This window comes from Pelodiscus sinensis, chromosome 1, assembly GCF_052426305.1.
Source record: "Pelodiscus sinensis isolate ZL-2025 chromosome 1, ASM5242630v1, whole genome shotgun sequence".
NCBI classification, from domain to species: domain Eukaryota; kingdom Metazoa; phylum Chordata; order Testudines; family Trionychidae; genus Pelodiscus; species Pelodiscus sinensis.
In genome coordinates, this window is record NC_143052.1 from 103,439,272 (window position 1) to 103,461,806 (window position 22,535).

A 22,535-nucleotide genomic window follows, 5' to 3' on the forward strand; every position below is an offset into this window, starting at 1 on the left:
TGGTTCACTTCTCACATTTCCTGTTGTGCAATTGGTGCCTGGCTGATGCAATAAGCCACGAGTGCAATGTCATCTCAGGTTTCCTGCCTCACAGCAGTCTTTGCATTTGCAGCCGCCAGGACTGGAAAGGCACGCACGCTTTCACCTGTCAACTGCACTGATTGGCATCACCAAGCCTGAACCATATGTGGATATGTTCTGACGGAGCTTGCACCACAGACAGAATCTCTGCCCTCAACATCAGTGTGCCAAGCCCAGTCAGCTCCCATTCCTTTCTTCCAAAACATCACCAGCCTGACACCGCTTCTAGCCAACATGAGACCATACGTAAAATCAGACCTTGAATCGTTCTGGCTACAACTCTGGTTTCATGTCCCAGTCGGTCTGATAGCAGTGCTTGGCCAGTGGTGATTTCTTCTCTCCACTCAGCTTTGTAATCCACAGACCCATTCCCATCAGCTTTGGCACCTCATCTTTGTTCCTTCACTCTAGAGACAGGCCCAAACCAGAACTCTAGAACTTTGGGTGATTCTGAATTTAATATGGAATCCCCGTTTCACAGTTTTATCTGTAACGGGACAAGCCCAAACCCTGGCTGTAAACATCTCTGAATTTGGGGGGAAGGAATTAGAAATCTGAATTAAAAGGGTTGTGGTTTAGGCCTCTATCTGCTTTATACTTACAGTACCCCAAGAGAGATACAAGCTTCACAGCAGGAAGTGGGGCTCCACAGGGGGCAAAGAATGGTTCCAATATGTAGCGTCCAAACGCGAGAGAAATCACTGCGCTGTTGGCTGGCCTAGCAGAAGGGATGGAGTTAGAAACTGATTTGCCAGTGTTAAGCTATTTTATGTGCAACAAACTACCTTAAATAACTGTTAGTGTTTGAAAATTTAAATTGCACACACACAAAAAATCAGGAAATTTAGTATTAAGTCAAATTGTAAGGGCATATCAAGTGAAGTGGATCAATTCTGAGTCTGGTTCATCAATGATTTAAACAATGGCATAGAGAGTGCGCTTAAAAAGTCTGTGAATGCTACCAAGCGAGGAGGGATTGCTTTGGAGGACTGGGTTAAAATTCAAAATGATCTGGACACATCTGAGAAATGGCCTGAGATAAACAGGATGGAATTCCAAAAGGACAATTGAAAAGTACTCCACTCAGGAAGGAACAATCAGCCGCACACATACCGAATGGGGAATGACTGCCTAGGAAAGGTAACTGCAAAAAGGGATCTGAGGTTCATATTGGACCACGAGCAAAAAGTGAGTGACCCCTGGCTGCTGACTTCCTCTCTCCTGGGGCCTGCTGAAGAACCGTCCCCACTCCTTGCTGCCCCAAGCCTACACTAACCATAAGTCCTGGATTTTCTGGCACAGTCCTGATTTAAAATACTCTGTCTCATTGTCCCCATAAAGCACTGAAATGTCCTGGAAATTTCAATATTTCAGTGGGCAGAGAGAGAGAGAGGGAGAGGGAGAAAGCCCCGAGGCTCCCCACTGTATCCAACTTGCAGGAAAGAAGCGGAGCCAAAAATGGCTCCACACGCTGCTACTTCCCTTCCCGTGGCTGGGGGAACAGCATCCCAGGGATGTGCCTCCTGGAGGAGCCAGGGAAAGGGAAGTGGCAGAGTGTGGAATCTGGCCAATGGGAGCAGCGGGGGGCCATGCCTGAAAGTGGTGCCAAAGCAAGTAAGTGTCCTCCCACCCACATGCTGAGATCTGACATCCCCAGCCTGCTGCCACACTCAGCACCCTGCTGCCACGCTGCCGAGACCCCACACCCCGAGTCCCCACGTTCACCACCCTGCTGAGACCCCACACCCCTAGTTTGCTCACTCACTGTGCTGCCAACTTCCTTGTCAGATCATGTGTCCCGATTTTTCATGCGGAAAATATGGTTACCCTACATCAGGCCCCATCTCCACTCCACTCCTTCCCCAAGGCCCCATTCCACCGCCCCCCATCCTACCTCTTTCCAGCCACTCCTCTGAATTTGTCTCATCCCTGCTATTCCCCGTCCCTCCCAGTGCCTCATGCACACCACAAAACAGCTGTCATAGCAGGCGAGAGGTGTTGGAAGTGACGGAGAGAAGTTGATCTGTGGGGCCACTAGAGGGCGAGAGGTGCTGGGGGAAAGTGGAGAGTTTGGCTGCTGGGGGTGCTAAGCACCAACCACTTCTTTTCCGTGAGTGATCCAGTTCTGAAATTATGCATTAGGAGTAGGCACCAATGGAGTGAACATCATTCTGGGATGTATTAGCAGGACTGTTGTAAGCAAGGCATGAGAAGAAATTCTTCTGTTCTATTCCACACTGATTAGGCCTCACCTCTAGTATTGTGTCCAGTTCTGGGCACATTTTTGCAGGAAAATAGAAGACAAGTTGGAGAAAGTCCAGGGAAGAGCAACAAAAACTATTAAAGATCTAGAAAACGTGACTTAGAGGGGAAGATTGAAAAAAATTGGGTTTGAGAAAAGATGACAGAGGGGACAGGATAACAGTTTTCAAGGTTGTTACAGGGAGGAAGGAGAAAAGTAAAACTAGCATCTAACTTCAATGATAACATCACTAGAAGACTTACCCAGCATTGCCTGGATGCTTCATGGCAGGGGGCTGGTGGTGTGGGGGGTGCAGAAGTCAGGGCAGGGCCTTGAGAATGTGAGGGGGCAAGACAGGAAGCTAGGGATATGGGGGTGTGAGAGTGAGGGTGGGGTGTAAGGAGGGGCTCAGGGTGGGGGTCCCATCCAGAAGGGCTTTCTCCTCCCCCTCAGTCACCTGGGACCTTCTCTCTCTCTCTCTCTAGTCCCCATCTCCAGGCACCAGGGGCCTTTTCTCTCTCCCCGCTCCAGCCAAAGGCTGGGAGGGAAGAATTTGGGAAGGGGGGCTACTTACCCAGTCTGGCGGCAGGCAAGATGGCAGAGCCCCAACCCTGCTGGCTACTCCCTTGGTGGTATGGCTGCCCCCAGTGGACATGCTTCAGGATAGCTCTCCCCTGCACTTGCTGCCCGCAATGGCTACTTTCGTATCACATCCCTCTCATCAGCCCAGCTCCTGGTATGTTGTGGAAGCATTTCCCAGCACGTTCCATTTTCTTGGCACAACCAAACACTGACCTTGCTTTAAATTAGGAGAACAGGAAGCTACATTCCAAACTTGGTGACCCTAACTCTTACTGTTTAGGAGGAGTTCTTGAACAAACTACAGACAGACAGACAGACAGACTCTAATTAATATATATATATATATTAAGCTTATCACAGTGCTATGATGAGGGGATCCTATATCCTGGAGAAAAGTGTTTTTTGCACATGCTGGTGCAATATGCTCATGTGGCTATGTACTCCTGCTTTTTTTTATTAGACTTTCAAAGTAATGTCTATGGTTTCTCATTTAATTCATGTTTTAAAATAATATAAACTGCTTGTCCATTTCCACAGCTTTCCCCAGCCTCATTAATACCTCGTTTAGGGTAGCCGCAAAGAAATCTTACTTAATAGCAAAGTACTCAGCCCACAGATACAAGAAACTTGGCAAAGGCCCCAATGTCTCCAGAACATAGATATAGTGTCCTCCAGATTTTGAGATTCTTGTTCCAAGTTCTGCATAGCACAAGGCACCTGGAATAGATGGAGTAAAAATGCATTTAGTAAATTGACCCATAGAATTACCACTGCATATAGAATTCACTGAGAATTAAAGGAATCGGTTTAAAATGTACTAAGAACACAGAATGTAAGAGTTTTACTATACTGGGTCAGACCATAGTCCAGGCTACCCACCCAGGATTCTCTCTGTGACAATGGGCCATACCAGAGCTTCAAGGGGAGAGAAGAAAACAGGCAATTTTGGAGCAACCCATTTCTGTCTTCGAGACCCAGCTTCTGGTAGTCAGAGTTTTAGGATCACCCCAAAGCTTGGTGAGTCATCCCTTACTCTTTGGCTAGTTAGCATTTATGGACCTAGCCTCATTAATTTTTGAAGGTTTTTTTTTTTTTTAACCCAGTTGTACTTTTGGCCAACCCAACACCTTAGTCGAGTGGTGCTTAGCTTTTATATAAATAACAATTCTGTATTCGCTTTCTCAGCATGATTCATGATTTTATAAACCTCTATTATATCTCCCTTTTGTTGTCTCTTTTCTATGCTGAACAGCTCTGATCTTTTTAGCCTCGCCACATACGGAAACTGTTCCATACCCTTGATCATCTTTGTTGTTCTTCCCCGACACTTTTCAGATCTACTCTTTTTTTTTTTTGTGAGATGGGGTGGCCAGATCTGGACATAGTTTTTAAGAAGTAGGCGCACTATGGATTTATATAATGGTTCTGCAATACTTTCTTTCCTTTTCCTAATCATTCCTCACACAGTTAACCTTTTTGCTGCTGGTGTACATTGGGTGGAAGTGCTCAGAGAACCAGTCACTATCTAGTTGCTATTATGTAACACAAAATATTAAGGATTTTAGTGCAAATTCCTTTATTTGAAATTATGTTGTTTCCAGGGGAGATCTATTTTCATTTGGTAACACATGCTTCTGAGTTTAATGGTATACCTTCTCCACTGACTTTACGTAGAAAAGGGCACAGAAGGAAGTTTGATTTTGTCTCAGAGATTTACTTTAAAACACTTAATCTTTCACTAGCTCTAAGCCTCAGACATACACACATCTTCAAATATAGGTGAACCCAAGACATGGAAACATCTCTCTGAATAGAGCCATAAAACAGCTACATAAGAAGAAGAAAAAGAACCCTTCATACAGAAGAAGGTAGAGAATTTCTCATCAAGTGGTTCAAATACTCTATTTCTCCTTCTGTCATCTATGTAGATAGCTTTTAAAACTGGCTTCCTCTATCCCAAATGTAAACCCCTTGAGAATCTATCTACACACAACTCCTGGTCAAAGCATAACAAACTTGGAGCTGCACACACAGAAGCAAGAAAGGGAGGGAGTCTATCTGAGAGTTTGCCAGAGTGTGGTGGGGAAGGGAATACCTACGAGCTTTTTTGTCTTGCAGGCTCTTAGAAGGAAAATAATATGGATAAGAACATAAGAACGGCCATATTGAATGTAAGAACAGACCAAAGATCCATCTATCCCAATATCCTGTCTGCCGACAGTGGCCAATACCAGATGCCCCAGAGGGAGGGAACACAACAGGTAATCCTCACGTGATCTCTCCCCTGTCATCCATTTCCAGACAAACAGAGGCTAAGGACACCATTCCTACCCATCCTGGCTAATAGCCATTGATAGACCTAACCTCCATGAATCTATCTAGCTCTTTATCTATCTAGCTCACTAGGTAGTGAGCAATCAGCTGATGTGACCTGAATTAACTGTATTTTTGTTAAAATGACTCTGGAGATATAACAACCTAAAGAAACACCCTTATATCAGTCAATGGACAGTAATTTCCAAGGGATCAGTGATCAAGAATATGTTACTGAATTGAATTGAATTTACTAAGGGATGAGGCTGGATAAATGTGAAACCAGGAGACTGTTTTGGCTCGGAGGGGTCACGCACAAAGGTATCGCACTTTATATATGCTCAGCCTTTTAAACAACTAACTTTTCAACATGACAGCCACTTATATCCTTGCTTAGGAGTTCTCGTCTTTTTCTTTCTGAGCACCCCGCCGCTCACCAACAAGCTATAAAAATTCCACAACCCACCTGTGCCACACCTGTTTTTTTCTACATATAAACGTCAAGAGTGGTGTTAGGGGTTAGAAAGCAGGACAATTGCCTGGGGACCCATGCCACACGGGGGCCCTGTGAAGCTAAGTTGTTCAGACTTCAGCTCTCTGCCTTGGGCCCCAGCAAATCTAATGCTGACCATGCCCAGAAGACCCTTGAAACTGCTCACAACCCCCCTCCCTCCTGGGGGCCCGCAGCCCTTGTTGAGAACCACAGTGCTAGGAGATCACGGTGTCCATATGCTAGAGGGCTCTCTGACCAGCCCCAGAAAGGACCAATGGCTTGCCCAAGTCCATTTCTGACCCTTGTACAGTTTACACATAAAAACTCAAGAAGTAACAATAGACAAAGTGATTCCCATGACTAAAGCAGGCCCCAGAGGCTTCTCCCTTGGCGGTCTCAGCCCTGGAGAAAGGACAAAACTGGCCCCCTTCCTTAAGTCTCCTGCGGGATCATGTGACTGACAGGCTAATCTTTTCCTTTCTGTTTCACCCTGTCACCTTGCCATGAGATTGTCTTTCTAACAACATAGTTGAATTAGCATGACCTGTACCACCGTCATATGGCATGATGATCAAAATTACATGTTGTAACGAATGTATGAGTGCATTGTAACAGATTCATACGGCCACAAACTCTCTTATTTTGTAACTTGAGCCTTAAAGTCTAAGCTTTTGGAGCCAAAAGTTCAGAATTCTAACCTCTGAGTTGCATGTGTACAGCTTAAATGGGGGGGGGAGGGCGCGCACAGGAGCCAGCCCAGCATAACGAGGGCCACAACAGCATAGTTGGCAGCTGCTCCTCAGGAGCTGCTGAGGGCCACACTGCTGGTCAGTGCCTGCTCCCTGAGGCTGAGGTGCTTGTTGTCCCCCTGTGGCCATTTGTGAGTATAACTGTCCCTGCCATCGTACTCCTCCCTTTCCCTTTGCTGCAAAACAATTGCATTCCATACACATCCCATTATCCTGGCACAACCAAACTCTGACCTTGCTTTAAGTTATGATAAGAGAAAGTTTCATATCAAACTTGGTGGTCTTAGCTCTTACTGTTTAGGAGGAGTTCTTGAACAAATGGACCCACCGACAGACAAAATATAGATTAGATATAGATATAGATATAGATATAGATATAGATATAGATATAAAAGATTTACCTGGCATTTCTCAGGTCCTTAACTCAAATAAGTTTTTTTCCCTTCATTTAAATCATTGCTCTGGGGTGGGGCAAGGGAATGCAGGGTACCCCAGGGAGAGAGAACAACCCCAGCCCTCTCTCACTGCAGCAGCAGCTTGGGGCCAGGTGAGACACATCAGATAAACAAACACATAAAACAGATACATTTTCTGAAATATATAGTAGATCCTGTCCTTTTCTCCACCCCTGCCCTCTGCTGGCCCAATGGGATTATAGCAGTCCTAGGTCCCACCTCAGGCTCCTTGCTGCCCCCCTGTGGTCATTCAACAGCATAACCATCCCTCCTACCAAACCTCACCCTTTCCATTTTACGAGAAACAATTGAATTTCAGGCACATCCCATTGTCCTGGCACAACCAAATCATGACCTTACTTTAAGATAAGAGGAAGCTGCACACCAAATTTGGTGGTCCTAGCTCTTATCTAGCTTTAGGAGGAGTTCTTGAACAAATGGATTCACAGATGGATGGATGGGCACACAGACACACAAACTCTCATAGATATAGATAAGATATAGATATAGATATAGATATAGATATAGATATAGATATAGATATAGATATAGATATAGATATAGATATCCTAATTGAGGATGCTGTGGAAACATCAAGTTTGAAATTTCATCCATATATAGAGAGAGTAAGGTATAAGTTTAACATCTCCCATAATACAAAACATTACATATGATAAACACTAGAAGAAAGAGTGACAATTGTTGTGAGATCTATCATTGAATTTCCTAATTTTTGTGGTAGTGTTCTTTTAAACTTTCAACCACAGCATTGCAACAGAGATTTCTTTGCACTTAATTTTCCTGAATTGTTTGGTTTTTAATTGTGAAGAAGAAAACAAATTTAAAGTCACATACTGAAATAAAACACCCAGCGTGTCTCCCAGTCCCCCAGAACACTGAGATTTTCCATCTAGCATTCTTGACTAGAATGCTAACCTTCCATGTGTCTAAACATTCCATGATAACTGTTCCCATGCCTGCGCCCGCATGTGACACCACGTTCATAGATCCTAAGTCTTGGGTTTTCCCCAAGTCCCTCAGACAAACCAGTTAAAACAACAGATCCTTGGAACCCTGTGGACACAGGAACTTGCTTTGGCTTCAGTTCTATGGCATTAGGAAACAGGCGTTTGGTCCAACTTATTTTTCCTGGAGAAGCAAAGCTAGGCCTTTGTTATAGATGTATATTATTCACTAGTTTCTCCATCTACCAAGCATTTAACAAGAAAAGTAAAGCAACTCAGCACCCACCAAACAGAGAGAGAATGCCACAGGCAAACCAGACAATTAAGGAGACACCCAGGTTGCCGGAGTTTTTCAACACCCCTTTTGGAGAGATGAAGATGCCGCTGCCCACCATGCTGCCAATGAGGAGTGAAAAAGCCCTCAGCAAAGTGATCTTTTGCCTCAGAAAAACAGCCTCCTCTTCTTTCTTGGCTTTGCTCATGGCCTCTACAATTTCAGAGCAGGGGTGGGCGTTGAGAAGTCAAGGATTCCTCAAGAAGAGGTGCTACCACAGGGGTCCTTTTCAATCCCACAGTCAACAGAGCTCACCTGTGGTAGGGGAAGAGAAAGTCAGATTTGTGGAGATTCTGTGGGAATGAAGCCACCTTTCCAAAAGCCCATCAAAATTGGCTGTATTTACTCTCCTCACCCATTGTATACCCCTTGGCAAATAAACCCAACTGTATAAAACATGCTACACAATCATACAATCTCTTAAAGTCAGATTAGCGCTCTACACATCATTGGTTAGTTAGTTTTGCTTCTCCTGCTGCAGAAGAGCATAACATACTGAGAAAGCTGCACATAAACAGTCTGTTAGGCCAAGATTTTCTAAAATGACTAGTGAGTTAGTGTAGGGAATGATTCCGGACACAGTGGGTGCAGGTGAAAACAAGCAGATGATTTATTGGTTCACATAGCTGGTGGAGTACTCATCAGGGGGTTAGGCTGGTGAGCACTAACTTAACCAAAACATACATTAGATTATATAGGTAGCAGATGGACGAAGGAGAAGTGATTTGATAGGTCTAGCAGTGGAAGTGAGATATGCACATAAGCCAACGAGCTACGAAAGTTACACAGTATCTCTGCCCATTGCCAATTAAACGGGTTATCACTAATACAGGTAGTTATTCCTAACAAGCTAAATGAGCCAACATAAACAAAGGCACATTGATGGTCATTTTGTCAGCCAGAAATATAATGCGTCTCCTGCAGGGGTGGTATTGTCTTGGCGCAATCTTTGGGATCCAAGCTTATTTTCTAGGAACAAAGCAGACAATGAACAACAATCCCATGTGGTTGTTTGGTACTGGCCTTATCAAAGTGAGGCCCTTTTGAAATGTAGTTGCCAGGACGACCAGAGTCAGGTTAACTGCTGTCTGTGTGCTTTCCAGGCCTTGCCTAATGATTTAGGATTTGAGTTGTCAGTTCTCAACAAGATACCATGGATTGCCTCAGTTTACCCTACAGTTCCCTCCTTTTGACCTTAGGGTTCTTTAACCCAACAGGTTAAATACAACAGTATCAGGGGTTTCTAATTTACTTTGGAAGCACCAGTACAGCACCAGCACTGTAATGAATGTTATAATCGAAACTCCCCACATAACTTGGCAAAAACGATTCAAATCCATTCCCAAAGTATTTCGTCGCCAGTTAAGGCGCTGCCCATGATGATAGGTTTTACCTCTACTGCCTGGTCAAGTGCCACAGAATTGGTGTTGGGCATAGTAATGAGGGTGTCATAAGGAGGAGGGAGAAAACTTGTTCATCTTGGCCTCTGGGGATAGAACAAGAAGCAATGGGCTTAAACTGCAGCAAGGGAGGTTTAGGTTGGACATTAGGAAAAACTTCCTAACTGTCAGGGTGGTCAAACACTGGAATAAATTGCCCAGGGAGGTTGTGGAATCTCCATCTGTAGAGATATTTAAGAGTAGGTTAGATAAATGTCTATCAGGGATGGTCTAGACAGTATTTGGTCCTGCCATGAGGGCGGGGGACTGGACTTAATGACCTCTCGAGGTCCCTTCCAGTCCTAGTATTCTATGATCCATGGCATTTCCCTATCTGTGTGTACCTCAGACGGCCAACCCCGATATGTCTTTGGGCATCGGCCACCAACTCCTCAATCTTTGCCTGCAGGGCCAGTAAACCCTTTTGGTACTTATTTCTGCAATGCCACTCAGGATCTCATGTTCGGTTACCCATCATCGCCAAAGTGTGGTAGAGTCGTGTCCCATCCACGGTCAGGATCACCTGGCAAGGGACTGTTATGCACACAGACGGATATGTAGAGGGGCAGGATGGAGTGATCTGTCTGGGTAGTCAAACACCAGTAGGTACCGTTTATTTGGACCAGCTTGGTGTTCATTTGTTTCTCTGTGACAACCACATCAAACCTAGGCAGATTCATCATGATGTTAAATGGGCAGGCACACAAGATTTCCTTATCAAAGTGGGTGCAACAATCCCTGAGGTATAGGGAGACCCCACACTTTCAGAAGAAAGAGTTACTCACCTTGTGCAGTAATGGTGCTTCTTCAAGATGTGTCCCTGTGGGTGCTGGTACGTTTATGTTCAGGTAAATGTTGTGCCAAGTCCTGGAGTTTGGAATAATTTGCAAGATCGTAATCCGCAAGCATTGCCATATAGTTTGCTGCTTGAAGGTGCAGAGTGGTAGACTAATAGACCTTACGGCCCATAACGTTTACTCTCTTGTGGTCTCTATCCTGTGGCGTCGTCTTAAGGTTAAGTTGTCTTCCTGTGACGAACCAAATCCACCACTAGAGAAATAGGTGGTGGATGAGTGAAAAGGAAATTTCCATCCTTTGGCACAATAAAGTACTTGTGGTCAGCCTTCTTGTTGGTAGGGGGAATAGACGCGGGAGTCTGCCATATGTTATCAGTTGGGTCCATAATGGCCTCATCCATAGGGATTGCCAGACGAGAGGTAGTGGATGGTTCTAGTGTACGTAGGAGCTTATACTGTTTAAGTTGTACCTCCTGTAAGTCCAGTTCCTGTGCTAATGCCACCCTCTTGAAAAGGTCATGAAATTTGCTCAAGTCAGCACTGGATGGTGGAGGCTTCATCAGGTGAGGCTGCTTCATCAGGTGAGGATGAGGAATTATGTAGAGGAGACCTGTCTTCACCCTCTGAGAGAGAATCTTGTATCTCAGAGCAACTTGGGGAATTTGGCTCTGTAATGGACACAGTAAGAGGTGGCGAAGCTGGTGGTCTGGAAATTGTTGAAGGAGGCTGATGATGACTTCGCTTTGGTTGTGGCTCACATGGTTGCCATTGAGTAGCGTATGGCAGTGGTGGGTAACTATATTGTTGTGCATACCATGGTGGTGGCAGAGGTGGGTATGCGTAATGTGTGACCGGAGGCTGCCAAGTCCTGTGCACAGGAATAGAATGTTGGCAGGAGAATCTGCTCCTGGGTTACGTGCCTGCATCACTCGGAGACCGTGAGATGTGAGACGATCTGCAGGAATGTATTGATTGTACTGAAGAAGCTCGTGAGGTCAGTGCCAGCGGCAAGCGGCTCCATACCGGGAAGCAGTCGTGCACAGTATGCTGGCTCGGTGCCGAGGTGTGGGACTTGCTCGGTGCCGAGCAGTCCGGGGGCGGCATGTCAGTGCGGGGCTTTTTCACAGCTGGTGGTGGTGCCACCGACCAGTGCTGTGGCTCTTTTGGCACCGTATGCTCCTTATGGCCCACCGGTGCGGCCGGTGCCCAAAAGGAGGTTGGTGCCGTTGACGCGGGTGGTGCCAATGCTCTTTGTCTCGCCTCCCAATGCGCTTGTTTGTGCGGTGCCAGTGTCTTGGCCGAAGCTGTACCAGACAGGCCCGGTTTATCCTCGGTGCTAACCCATGAGGCTCAGGGTGCCGAGGGTAGCAAGCGGGTTGGGGAACGAGCCGTTCTCGATGCCACTGGGGTAAACAGAGCAGAGGCACATGACTTAGCCGTACACTTGGTCAGAGAGGCCATTTCTGGAGCCACTGGTGGGTCATCCGATGGAGGTCGGAAAGACTTTTCATAAAGGATCATTTTCAGCCTATTAGCTCGATCCCGACGTGCTCTGGTGGTCAATTTTGAGCGGTGCTGGCATTTTTGAGTCTGGTGGGATTCGCCGAGACACTTAATACAATTGGCATGTCCATCAGACACGAGCATAGCATCTCAGCATGTCTGACACCTTTTAAAGCCGAGGGATCCCGGCATGAGGCGCGGGGAACAAGCGACAAGCCGCAATGAGAGAAAATTTTTTGTTTGTTTGTTCTAACTGTAGACTGGGTGGGTAGTAGGGTGAAATAACTTGGACTCCAAGGTAACTATGGGAATTAACCAGGGTTTCAATCTATTTTTAACCAAAGATGAAGAGAGAGAAAGAAGCTCCGCCTGCTACCAAGGACAGTAAAGAAGGAACCAAGGAGCCGTGCTGGGCGCACGCCTCACAAATTCCAATGACACGGGGGCGCTCTGGCGTGTGCGTGGTAGAAACAGCTAGAAAGATCTCCGGTCGCTGGCGCGAGGACACACCAGCACCCAGAGTAGAGCACCAACGAGGACCACTCAAAAGAGAATATTTGATGCCCTCAACTCTAACTATATGCTCTTTCTTGCTGTAAGTGGGGCTATCCAGAGGGGCTAAAAGGTGAAAGGTTATACTATGGCCTGTCAAGGTGGGCCTTTGGGTCCTCATGGATTCTCTACTTCCCCACTCCCATGGATAGGCACGGGGGAAATGGGGACTCACCACCTCCATAAGGGTTGGGGGGGGGGGAGTAGTGGCTAAAGCTTGCCCTATTCTTTAATACTGGCCTTCTAATTCCTTTAATTTAGTTCCATTAATTAACAATTCAATTAATCTCTGGTCCAAATATCTGGTTAGGTCTAGTGATGTGGACACAGAGCTGGACAAATCCTTCAAACTATTCAGGATTAATCGTTAGCTTGGCTAGTGTCTAGGCCTCCACAGGCATTGGATATTACTACATTTACTAGCCTGGATACTATACGGTTTCTTTGTTCTTTGCCATAAGTGTTGCTGACAGTTTCCAGGCCCAAACCAGCCTGTGATGGTATCTGCTAAGCCCCGTTGCCGAATTAGGTGTTTACCAATTACCATTCCAGCAATCAAAAAGGTTTTCAGTTCCTGAAAAAATTATATACAGCGTTACTTTAGTGCTATATTAATAGTAATAATGACATTAAATTTTGTCAAATAGATGCTTATACATATCTTTTTTGTATTTGGACAATTTACTTCAAGGGACAGGTGTTTTATATTCCTTGGAAATAGCCAGGAAGCCTGTATTCACATATAACATTGGATTTGAAAGCAAGCCAAAAGTATTATCAACTCAGCCTTGAAAGAGACAGTGAAGTTCCAAAGCTTGAATTTCTAAAATAATAATTTGTTTCTAGGGAGTTAAATTAACCGTAAGAGTTGAATGCCCAACACAAGCACTAGCCAATTTGTGCCTTGTCTGTATGTAATTTTAAGCAAGAAGGCATTTAAAAAAAAATGAAATAAAACTAGTTCATTTGAAACCTACAAAATAGTTACAGGCAGTCCCCGGGTTACGTACAAGATAGGGACTGTAGGTTTGTTTTTAAGTTGAATCTGTATGTAAGTCGGAACTGGCGTCCAGATTCAGCCGCTGCTGAAACTGACCGCCAGTTCTGACTTACATACAGATTCAACTTAAGAACCCCAAGCTTCCCCAAGTCAGCTGCTGCTGAAACTGATCAGCAGCTGATTCCAGGAAGCCCGGGGCAGAGCAACTCTGCCTCGGGCTTCCTGTAGTCAGCGCTAGTCAGTTTCAGCAGAAGCTGACTTGGGGACGCCTGGGGCAGAGCAGCTGGGGTGCTGCTGGGTTGCTCCAGTAGTGCCGCTCCTCGGTGCTACTGGACCAACCCAGCAGCACCCCATCTGCTCTGCCCCAGGCGTCCTGATTCAGCCGCTGCTGAAACTGACCAGCAGCGGCTGAATCAGGACCTGGGGCAGAGCAGCTGGGGTGCTTGCGGGTTGGTCCAGTAGTGCCCAGAGCGGCACTGCAGGACTAATCGACAGCGCCCCAGCTGCTCTGCCCCAGGGTCCAAAACAAAAGCCTGGTCTGCTGGGGGGGGGCACACTAGTTGCGCCCCCCCCCCCCCAGCAGACCAGGGACACGGGGAGCAGAGCCGCAGCGGCAGCGGGGTGCCGCGCCTCTGAGGCTTTGCTCTGGCAAAGCCTCAGAAGCGCAGGAACCCGCCCGGTGCCCCTGGTCTGCTGGAGACGGTCTCCAGCAGACCAGGGGCACCAGAGCAGCTTACGAACGGGGTTTCTCGCCCCGGAGCTCGCAGGTAGCAATCCGCCACCTCGACCTCCAGGGCGAGAAAGCCCCGTTCGTAAGTGCGGATCCGACGTAAGTCGGATCCGTGTAAGTCGGGGACTGCCTGTACTATATATAGAGCTCATTCTTTTATGCAGTTAACCAATTAAGTTTCAGTAGAATTCCTAATTTCTCCTTTGCAGATTTAACAAAAGTGTTTGTAGCCAAATAGTTAAATGTGATTGTTTCTTTGCCTAGATGATTTGCACACTTCTTAAGAAAGAGGCTGCAAAGAAACGAGGTGTCATTTTAAAAGCAGGTTTCCCTTCACATACTACAACAATCGCTTAATTCCTTCCACACTCCCATGAAGTCCACTTCTCATCTTCACATACCCCCAATCACTTGCTTTGTCCTTCCAAAGAAAATGTTCCTCATTCCTAGTAACTTTCCACTGTCTGTCCTACTTTCCTTATTCCTTCCACTATGCCCATGATAGGGCTCCAAACCTTTTGCCTTCCCCTTTAACATGCTTTTTCCTTCTTATGGTCCATCCTGATTCCTGCTAAATGACTTTTCCCAATGACACAAGTTTGTCCAATATTAATTTGGTAAGGAGGGTGGGCTTTCCGATGAGCCCCCCACACCTCCTGATTCTCTTCAGTAGGTAAATCTGAATGTTCATTATTGCAGTCAGCTATTACTAATTTTAAACTTCTGAGTATAGGGTTTTCATAACATCCATGCTGCAGCAGAGTCTGCGGTTTTTATTTTTGACAGTGAAATTAAGAGATTGTAAACGTTGTCAATTTACTTCAAAGTCTGTAGGGTTTCCTGAAAAGTTCATTCTATACCGGCTTTGGGGTTAACTACTTCCTTAAACTTGATAGGAGATCTAGGTTGCCAATTGTGTCTCCTTATCAGGGGCCAACGATGATTACATCTTCAAATTCAATTGCCACTAGCTGGCTTAAGGCGGCTTTTAATTTACCTCCTCCCATGCCCTCGAGCCAAATATAATGGCATGCGAGGGGAAGGTTTGGCTGCTTATTAATAATTTGCCCAGCTGCCCTCCCGCCCCCGTTCATGTACTACAAAACATTATTTGCTGGCACGGAGCTTAAGAATCTCCTGGAGTTGCTTGAGTTGCTTGGCAGTTTCTCCTGCTCCTGTGTGATGTTCTGTGTGTCCTGTGAGCTAAGGGCGCTCCTGCTCGGCCACTGTCCTGCCTTACCCCCTCCGGGGTGGCAGCATTCTTCCTTAATGTGGCCAATCTTTTTGCAGTTGTTACAAAGTTTGGGCTTCCTTTTGTGCCCACAGTCCCGTGTTATGTGCCCCAGCTTCCCGCAGGTGTAGCAGAGAGTAGCCTGGATTGGATGGATTGTGGCCGCTGCCTTTATAGTGTTGATTGAAGCTACTGTCTTTCCCTTCCTGTTCTGTAAATCGATATTCCACTTCATTATGTATGTGTATGTGTTTCCAACCAAAATGCCTAGGGCCAATACAACTTGATGGTCGGTGGACATCCCTTCCTTCAGAATTTGGAGGAACACTTCCCCTAAGCTGGCAAGTTTATTCCAAGACTCAGGCTATGTCTACACTGGCCCCTTTTCTGAAAGGGGCATGCTAATTTTCAACTTCAGAATAGGGAAATCCGCGGGGGATTTAAATATCCCCCGCGGGATTTAAATAAAGATGTCTGCCGCTTTTTTCTGGCTTGGGGAAAAGCCGGAAAAAAACGTCTAGACTGGCCCGATCCTCCGGAATAAAGCCCTATTCCGGAGGATCTCTTATTCCTACTTTGAAGTAGATGCTTCAACTTTTCCCCAAGCTGGAAAAAAGCGGCGGACATCTTTATTTAAATCCCGCGGGGGATATTTAAATCCCCCGCGGATTTCCCTATTCTGAAGTTGAAAATTAGCATGCCCCTTTCGGAAAAGGGGCCAGTGTAGATGTAGCCTCAGTGTTTCGGTTTGGATCAAGCAGATTTGTTACTAGAGCCCATTTTTCCCGAGGGAAGATCTGATCCCTTTCAGTTATCTTTTGTGCCTCCTCTCTATCTTCAATGATGTGTGGGAATGGCCCATATGGGACTGGGCATAGAGAGGGGAGGAGGGGGTGATGTTGTGCTGAATTTCCCCCGAAGCTTGGGAGAGGTGGCGTAGTTGTTACGGCACCAGATGAGAAATCTTTACCTCTCACTCCTAGTGCATTCCTTTGGCACACAGGTGCTGCAGCTGCTTGTAAGTTACATTTCTCACTGCAGGAAGGATTTTTGCTCCTCTGAGCTTCAATCTCATCCCTCAGGGCTTTAATTTCTTCCTCTTTTAATGTGAGGGTTTTTAACAATGTTATTACTACTTTTTTGGTGTTTTCACTTTTTTTTTTTTTAATTCCCCACTTGATCAAATCCTTCTCTGGTGCTTGTTTGTACAGGCAGTCCCCGGGTTACGTACAAGATAGGGACTGTAGGTTTGTTCTTAAGTTGAATCTGTATGTAAGTCGGAACTGACGCTGCCGGCGTCCTCAGAGGCTTTGCTCCCCATCTCCCTGGTCTGCTGGTCTCCAGCAGACCAGGGAGATGGGGAGCAAACCCCGTTCGTAACTGTGGATCCGACATAAGTCGGATCCACGTAACTCGGGGACTGCCTGTAGTCTAGATGTTCCAGTGGGCTAGCTCCCCCTTCTCCCTGCAATGTTATGGCTTCTTTCTCTCCGCTCCTGCCTGTATTACTTGTTTGGGGTTTTTTCCTTCACTTTTTTCCTTTTCTTTTCCAATCTTGATTTGTGAGCACAAGCCCCCCAGATCAAGCGTTGTCGTTTTGGGCAGCTTGCCTCCCTTTAGATGTCACAGACACGGATACCCCACAATCCTGGGAATATTGGGAATCTCTCCCTCCCTTTTCTCTGTACACAGCTTTGCTGTTTCCCCCAGGGGATGAGTTTTCCCCTGCGTGGGTCGGCCTTTCCCTCCTATACTTCCGTATATAGCTTATACCGCATTGTCATTGTGCTTTTGGCACCCTCCCACTGCCGGCTTGGTTGGGGATCTGCACTATTCGAGGGTGTATACGTCATTGCCTGTTGGGGGGCTTCCATCAGGTCTTACAATGTTACGTGCAATGAGGGAGTGTACCGCCAGTTCGTACTGCCTGCCTTGCGTACCCAGTCAATTCTGAGCTTAATACGGCTTAGAACAGCTCAATAACTCCCTGGTGGTTTTATCCAGTCCCTTCGTAAGAGCCCCTTAGCTCAAACAGTACACTGCCCTCTTGTGCTTGTCCCCTCAGGCCTGCTTCTATGCTTGGTTCACACACATCCAAGTGTCTCGTGCCTCAAACGGGAACGGATCCAGGATGTGTCTGAAGGAAAGGAAAGACTTCAAACTCTAGCCTAATGAGGTGATAAATAAACACACTCACCTTTCTTTGGGTATCAGTCTCCAATCCCCAATTAGCTCACAACTCCTGGATCCTGGATGAGCCCGCAAACTGTAGGGAATAATTCCGGACACACTGGGTGCAGGTGAAAACAAGCAGAGGATTTATTGGTTCACGCAGCTGGTGGAGTGCTCACGAGGCTAACCCCCTGATGAGTACTCCACCAGCTATGTGAACCAATAAATCCTCTGCTTGTTTTCACCTGCACCTAGTGTATCCGGAATCATTCCCTACAGTTAGGGTGCCTTTGTAGTTCATTATGCAGCTTGAGTCGCCTTAAAGGGTCCCAATTTTCATAAACTGCTGAGCACTCTGACTTTGTAAATCAAACCCCTTTAATGCTTCAAAATGGACACCTATAAATTTAGGCCCAATAAAATCATTAGTCACTTTTGAAAATGTTGGCCTTATAAATGCTTTTTCTTTGGCAACAGTAGAGCAAAGGGTTTAGTTTAGTGGACCTTTTTTTGCTAACATATCCGGTACACCTGTTCTTGAGTCAAAATGGGCTACTGAGCCTTAAAAGTCAAAGCAATCTCTTTGGGCCCCAGAGGAGGCAGATTACCTACTACCATGCATGAGGAATAGGGAGTAACTTTATGAGTTTCCTAAGGCTCAGAAGGGTTGCTGGAACTGATAGTCTAAGGACTGAGGGATGGGGATTAATAATCTCAAAGGCTCCTATGCTGTGAATTGCAATACAGGCAGTCCCCGACTTACGCGGATCCGACTTATGTCGGATCCGCAGTTACAAACACGGACTGCAGGACCGCGCGGTCCCGCCGCCCGTGTACTCCCCGGCAAGAAAAGCTGCTCCGCGTCTCCCTGGTCTGCAGACTAGGAAGACGCGGAGCAAAGGGGTGCGCCTGGGCTGCCCCCCTGCCGGCTTCCCCCGCGGCTTTGTAAAGCCGCGGGGGGCGGAGGGGGCTCGCACAGCGGAGCAGCCCAGGCGCGCCTTTACAAAGCCGCGGGGGAAGCCGGCAGGGGGGCAGCCCAGGCGCACCTGGGCTGCTCCGCTGCGCGAGCCCCTCCACAGCTTTACAAAGCTGCAGGGGAAGCTGGCAGGGGACTAGGGAGACTGGGAGCAAAGCCGCGGAGGACCTGGGCGGCGGGACCGCAGTGCGTCTCGGTCCGCCGCCCGCGTCTTCCTGGTCTGCTGGGGGGGGGGGGGGTGCTCAGCTAGTACGCCCCCCCCCAGCAGACTAGGCTTTTCTCCGTTGCCTGTGGCAGAGCAGCTGGGGCGCTGCCGGTTGGTCCCACAGCGCCGCTCTGGGCGCTACTGGACCAAACCGGCAGCATCCCAGCTGCTCTGCCCCAGGCGTCCTGATTCAGCCGCTGCTGGTCAGTTTCAGCAGCGGCTGAATCAGGACGCCTGGGGCAGAGCAGCTGAGGTGCTGCTGGGTTGGTCCAGTAGCGCCGGATCGGCGCTACTGGAGCAACCCAGCAGCACCCCAGGTGCTCTGCCCCAGGCGTTCCCAAGTCAGCTGCTGCTGAAACTGACCAGCACTGACTACAGGAAGCCCGAGGCAGAGTTGCTCTGCCCCGGGCTTCCTGGAATCAGCCGCTGATCAGTTTCAAATTGATTCTGTATGTAAGTCGGAACTGGCGGTCAGTTTCAGCAGCGGCTGAATCTGGATGCCAGTTCCGACTTACATACAGATTCAACTTAAGAACAAACCTACAGTCCCTATCTTGTACGTAACCCGGGGACTGCCTGTATATAACTGATGTTACAAGTGGACTGTCTTAGTCTGTATCTAGCTAATTTGTGTGGAACAGCTACAGCCTGGTAAGTGTCATTTCTCTGAAAGTAGAACTACAAAGCATGTGGGTCCCATATGCAAATGTAGGATTGGTTAAAGATTTATAAAATTGGTCTAGATGAAGAATGAGTTCTTTTGAGCACAAGTATTATTACTAAAATTTAAAAAGTGCACTTATCTTATTGGTTGCTTTTGAACAAAGCAGACAGGTTTACAATCCGTCCCAGATTCTCATTTCTTTCTGGAGTCTCAGAGCTGCGTGAAGTACATAACCAGTTGCTTCTTTGAGTTAGCTGTGAAATTCCATAGTAAAAAGAAAAGAAGCAGGATATAAAAATCAGATTTACAGGATAAGGATCTGAATCAACTCCTGAATGCTACAATTTAGCCACGTGGTCAGTCATGCCAATGCCAGCCAGGAATACCTGGAAACATAATGGACAAACACCACAGATTTCAGTAATGTGAAATCAACTGGGATTTGTTCTACAGGCTATTAGGGAAATAAAGAAACAGAAAGCTATTACCTACCACATTAAATAGATACCTAGTACAGAGCAGCACCTGAACAAATTGTTCCAACTCTGCTTTCTGGTTGAATTAAATTCCTGCGCCTGACATTAAAAGGCAGCTATGTTAATCCTTGTGGCAATGCTTAAGAATAAGCACAATGTGCTTAATATAAAAAAAAAAGAACAAAGCAGCTTCTTGTTCACCTTTTTACTTGACAACTGGCTCAAATCCTTCTTCCAAAACACAGAACCACTGCAGCTACCAACAGCATTGCTTAAAATGACAGCTCCATAGGTTGCACTTCACACCAGTGTTTCAAGCAATTTTACCAACTTCTCAGGACAGAATAAAGCGCTTCTCATCTTATCTACCAGCACTCAAAGCCTGGCAGAGAGTGAAGATGGAGAGAAAGCCAAACTAGGGTAAACGGAAAGCTTTATTTATTTGAATTACCATACTGCTCCTAGACACCCAATGTGATATGGGGACCCCATTGTGGTAGGCTCTCCAGCCACACACCCATATGGTTTTCCAAGCTAACCAGGCAAAGTGCATGGAGCAAGGACTCTGTGGTGCAACAGATAATCTTTCAACTTCATCCCCTTGCTTTTCATACAATGAAAGATGTAACCACTGAGATAGGCTAACCAGACCAGCTCCTTTTCTTTTTTTCTTGCCACTAATCTCTCTATTGCAATGCCCATTAGAAGACACTGAGTCCAACTAAAAACCAGCCATGAATTTAAGCTGGCTCATTGGTGTATCAAAGAAATGTGGAGACGCTTAATTGGACAGGCAGTGTTGTGGTATGCATATGTAATTGGAAAAATCTAGTTAGGAAAGCTGAGAGGCATTTGTTTATGAGACTGTAAGTAACACATGAAACAAGACTAAAGAAGAGAAGTCTGAATAGACTTACATTTGGCTTTTTTTTTTAAATTTACAACAGACTCACAGCTTGCTGTCCTAGATTTAAAAAATCCTGGAGGACTAGTCACTGGAAAAATTAGATGTGAATTTGCCCTGCCAGATGCTAGTAATAAAACCAATGTGATTCTGAGCTTCAATACTAGAGTGAAATGAGTAATTCTTAATGAATCATTTATTTAAGGAATTTTCACCTCTTTCTGTTTGTCAATTGTCCACGCTCAGATTGGAATTTTCTCTAATTTCTTTCATTAAAATTACCAAATAATTATGGCAAACTATCCTTGGGCTGGGACATCTTTAATCCCCTTGACCTTGGTCCTTAAGCATTTTCTGTGTGTCCATCAGCATGTCACATCTCCTGCAAGAAGATTCCTTAGTCTATAACCTTTTCATAGACTTAGTGTTGGAAGAGACCTCAGGAGGTCATTGAGTCCAACCCTCTGCTAAAAGCAGTACTTATGTCCTTTTAATGAAGAATCCAAGATGAAATAGGTTCATCCCACCCATTCATCCCCCTTGGCAAGTGATTGAATTAAACTAAAGTTTGTCTTTAAAGCAGCATTTTTGTATAGCTGCCTCTTACCAGAATTTCTATTCTGTATCAAGTATAATTTTTTTGATTAAGCCCAGTCTGTCAAATAGGTCATTACAAGTATCCATTATTTTAATTCTAGCTGTATTGATCAGATTTCACTGGCCATACAGGTCATATGGTAATGTCTCTGTTTCTCAGTTGTCTTAGGATAACTGAATTTTAAATTCATGGCAGTGAGCACTTGCTTTGGTAATCTAATAATACTGCAGCATATTAATCAGAAGTGAATTTACTTAATATCTACTCTTTCCACAAAATGTTCCAGCCCTTAAGCTCTTTCACTCTATTAGCAAAAAGGCAACACAAAAGGAGAGTGTCTGATGAAAACAGAATACTTCACACTTCTATATCACCTGACATTAAAGAATCTCTTCACAAGTTTCCCTGTGAAGTAGTGAAACGTTAGTCCCCATTTTCAGAGTGAGGAAAACTTAGGCTGAAGATTTATCACTGTGGAACAAACAGGGAGTAGAACCCAGGATCCCTGGCACCCAGTTCCAGACAACACAGCCAACTTGAAGGTAAGCCAACTACTAGAGATAAGAGTGTTCAGAGATTAGCATTCCAGTTTGACAATCTCTGTTATGAGATGCTACCATGAGCAGTAGCACGAGTCCACGTGCACTGAAGCTGCTACACTTTCCCTTGTGACTTTTGTCCTCCTTCCACTCTCAAGAACAAGCCTCCTGCAGGGACTGAAACTATTTGTCCAGTTTTAAAATTGTTTTTTCAGCTGCAAAGGACGAAATTAAAAAACTGTCTAAACATTCCCAGCTGAGAGATCGCCCAGAAGAGCCTGAACCTCCTTCAAAGCAGAGCAAACCCTTCCTGAAATTCTAGTTCCTTAAACACGTCCATGCAAACCAAAAAAGTCAAACACAGGACTCCCATGTACTGTTAGAAGACGGTTTGTTTATAACTTGGGCCTCTTGCTGAGCAATGCTAAGGCTCCTCAAGGCTACATCCGGATAGAGAAACTCCTTCCCCAGCTTAGATTCAGATCTGACCCAGAGTGGCAGTGGTAACAAGTGTTGATGGAAGTTTGGTGGCTTA

The 22,535-nt window shown here is 46.0% G+C and overlaps 1 protein-coding gene across 4 annotated transcripts in view; it reads right to left on the reverse strand.

Annotated features, from left to right (window-relative positions):
- The window catches only part of LOC102452679 (cystine/glutamate transporter-like), a 67,562-nt gene that overhangs the window by 18,160 nt on the left and 26,867 nt on the right, over positions 1–22,535 (reverse strand). For 3 of the 4 annotated variants that reach the window (XM_075939623.2, XM_075939634.2, XM_075939616.2), the window contains exons 2-5: positions 19,622–19,737; positions 8,167–8,470; positions 3,496–3,622; positions 684–799 (exon numbers count right to left, since the gene is read on the reverse strand). In XM_075939623.2, the coding sequence (XP_075795738.1) occupies positions 684–799; positions 3,496–3,622; positions 8,167–8,362 (439 nt within the window). In that variant the 5' untranslated portion in view covers positions 8,363–8,470; positions 19,622–19,737. Of the gene's footprint in view, positions 1–683; positions 800–3,495; positions 3,623–8,166; positions 8,471–10,438; positions 13,597–19,621; positions 19,738–22,535 lie in introns of those variants that run through there. The other variant, XM_014578723.4, reaches the window with a different exon arrangement.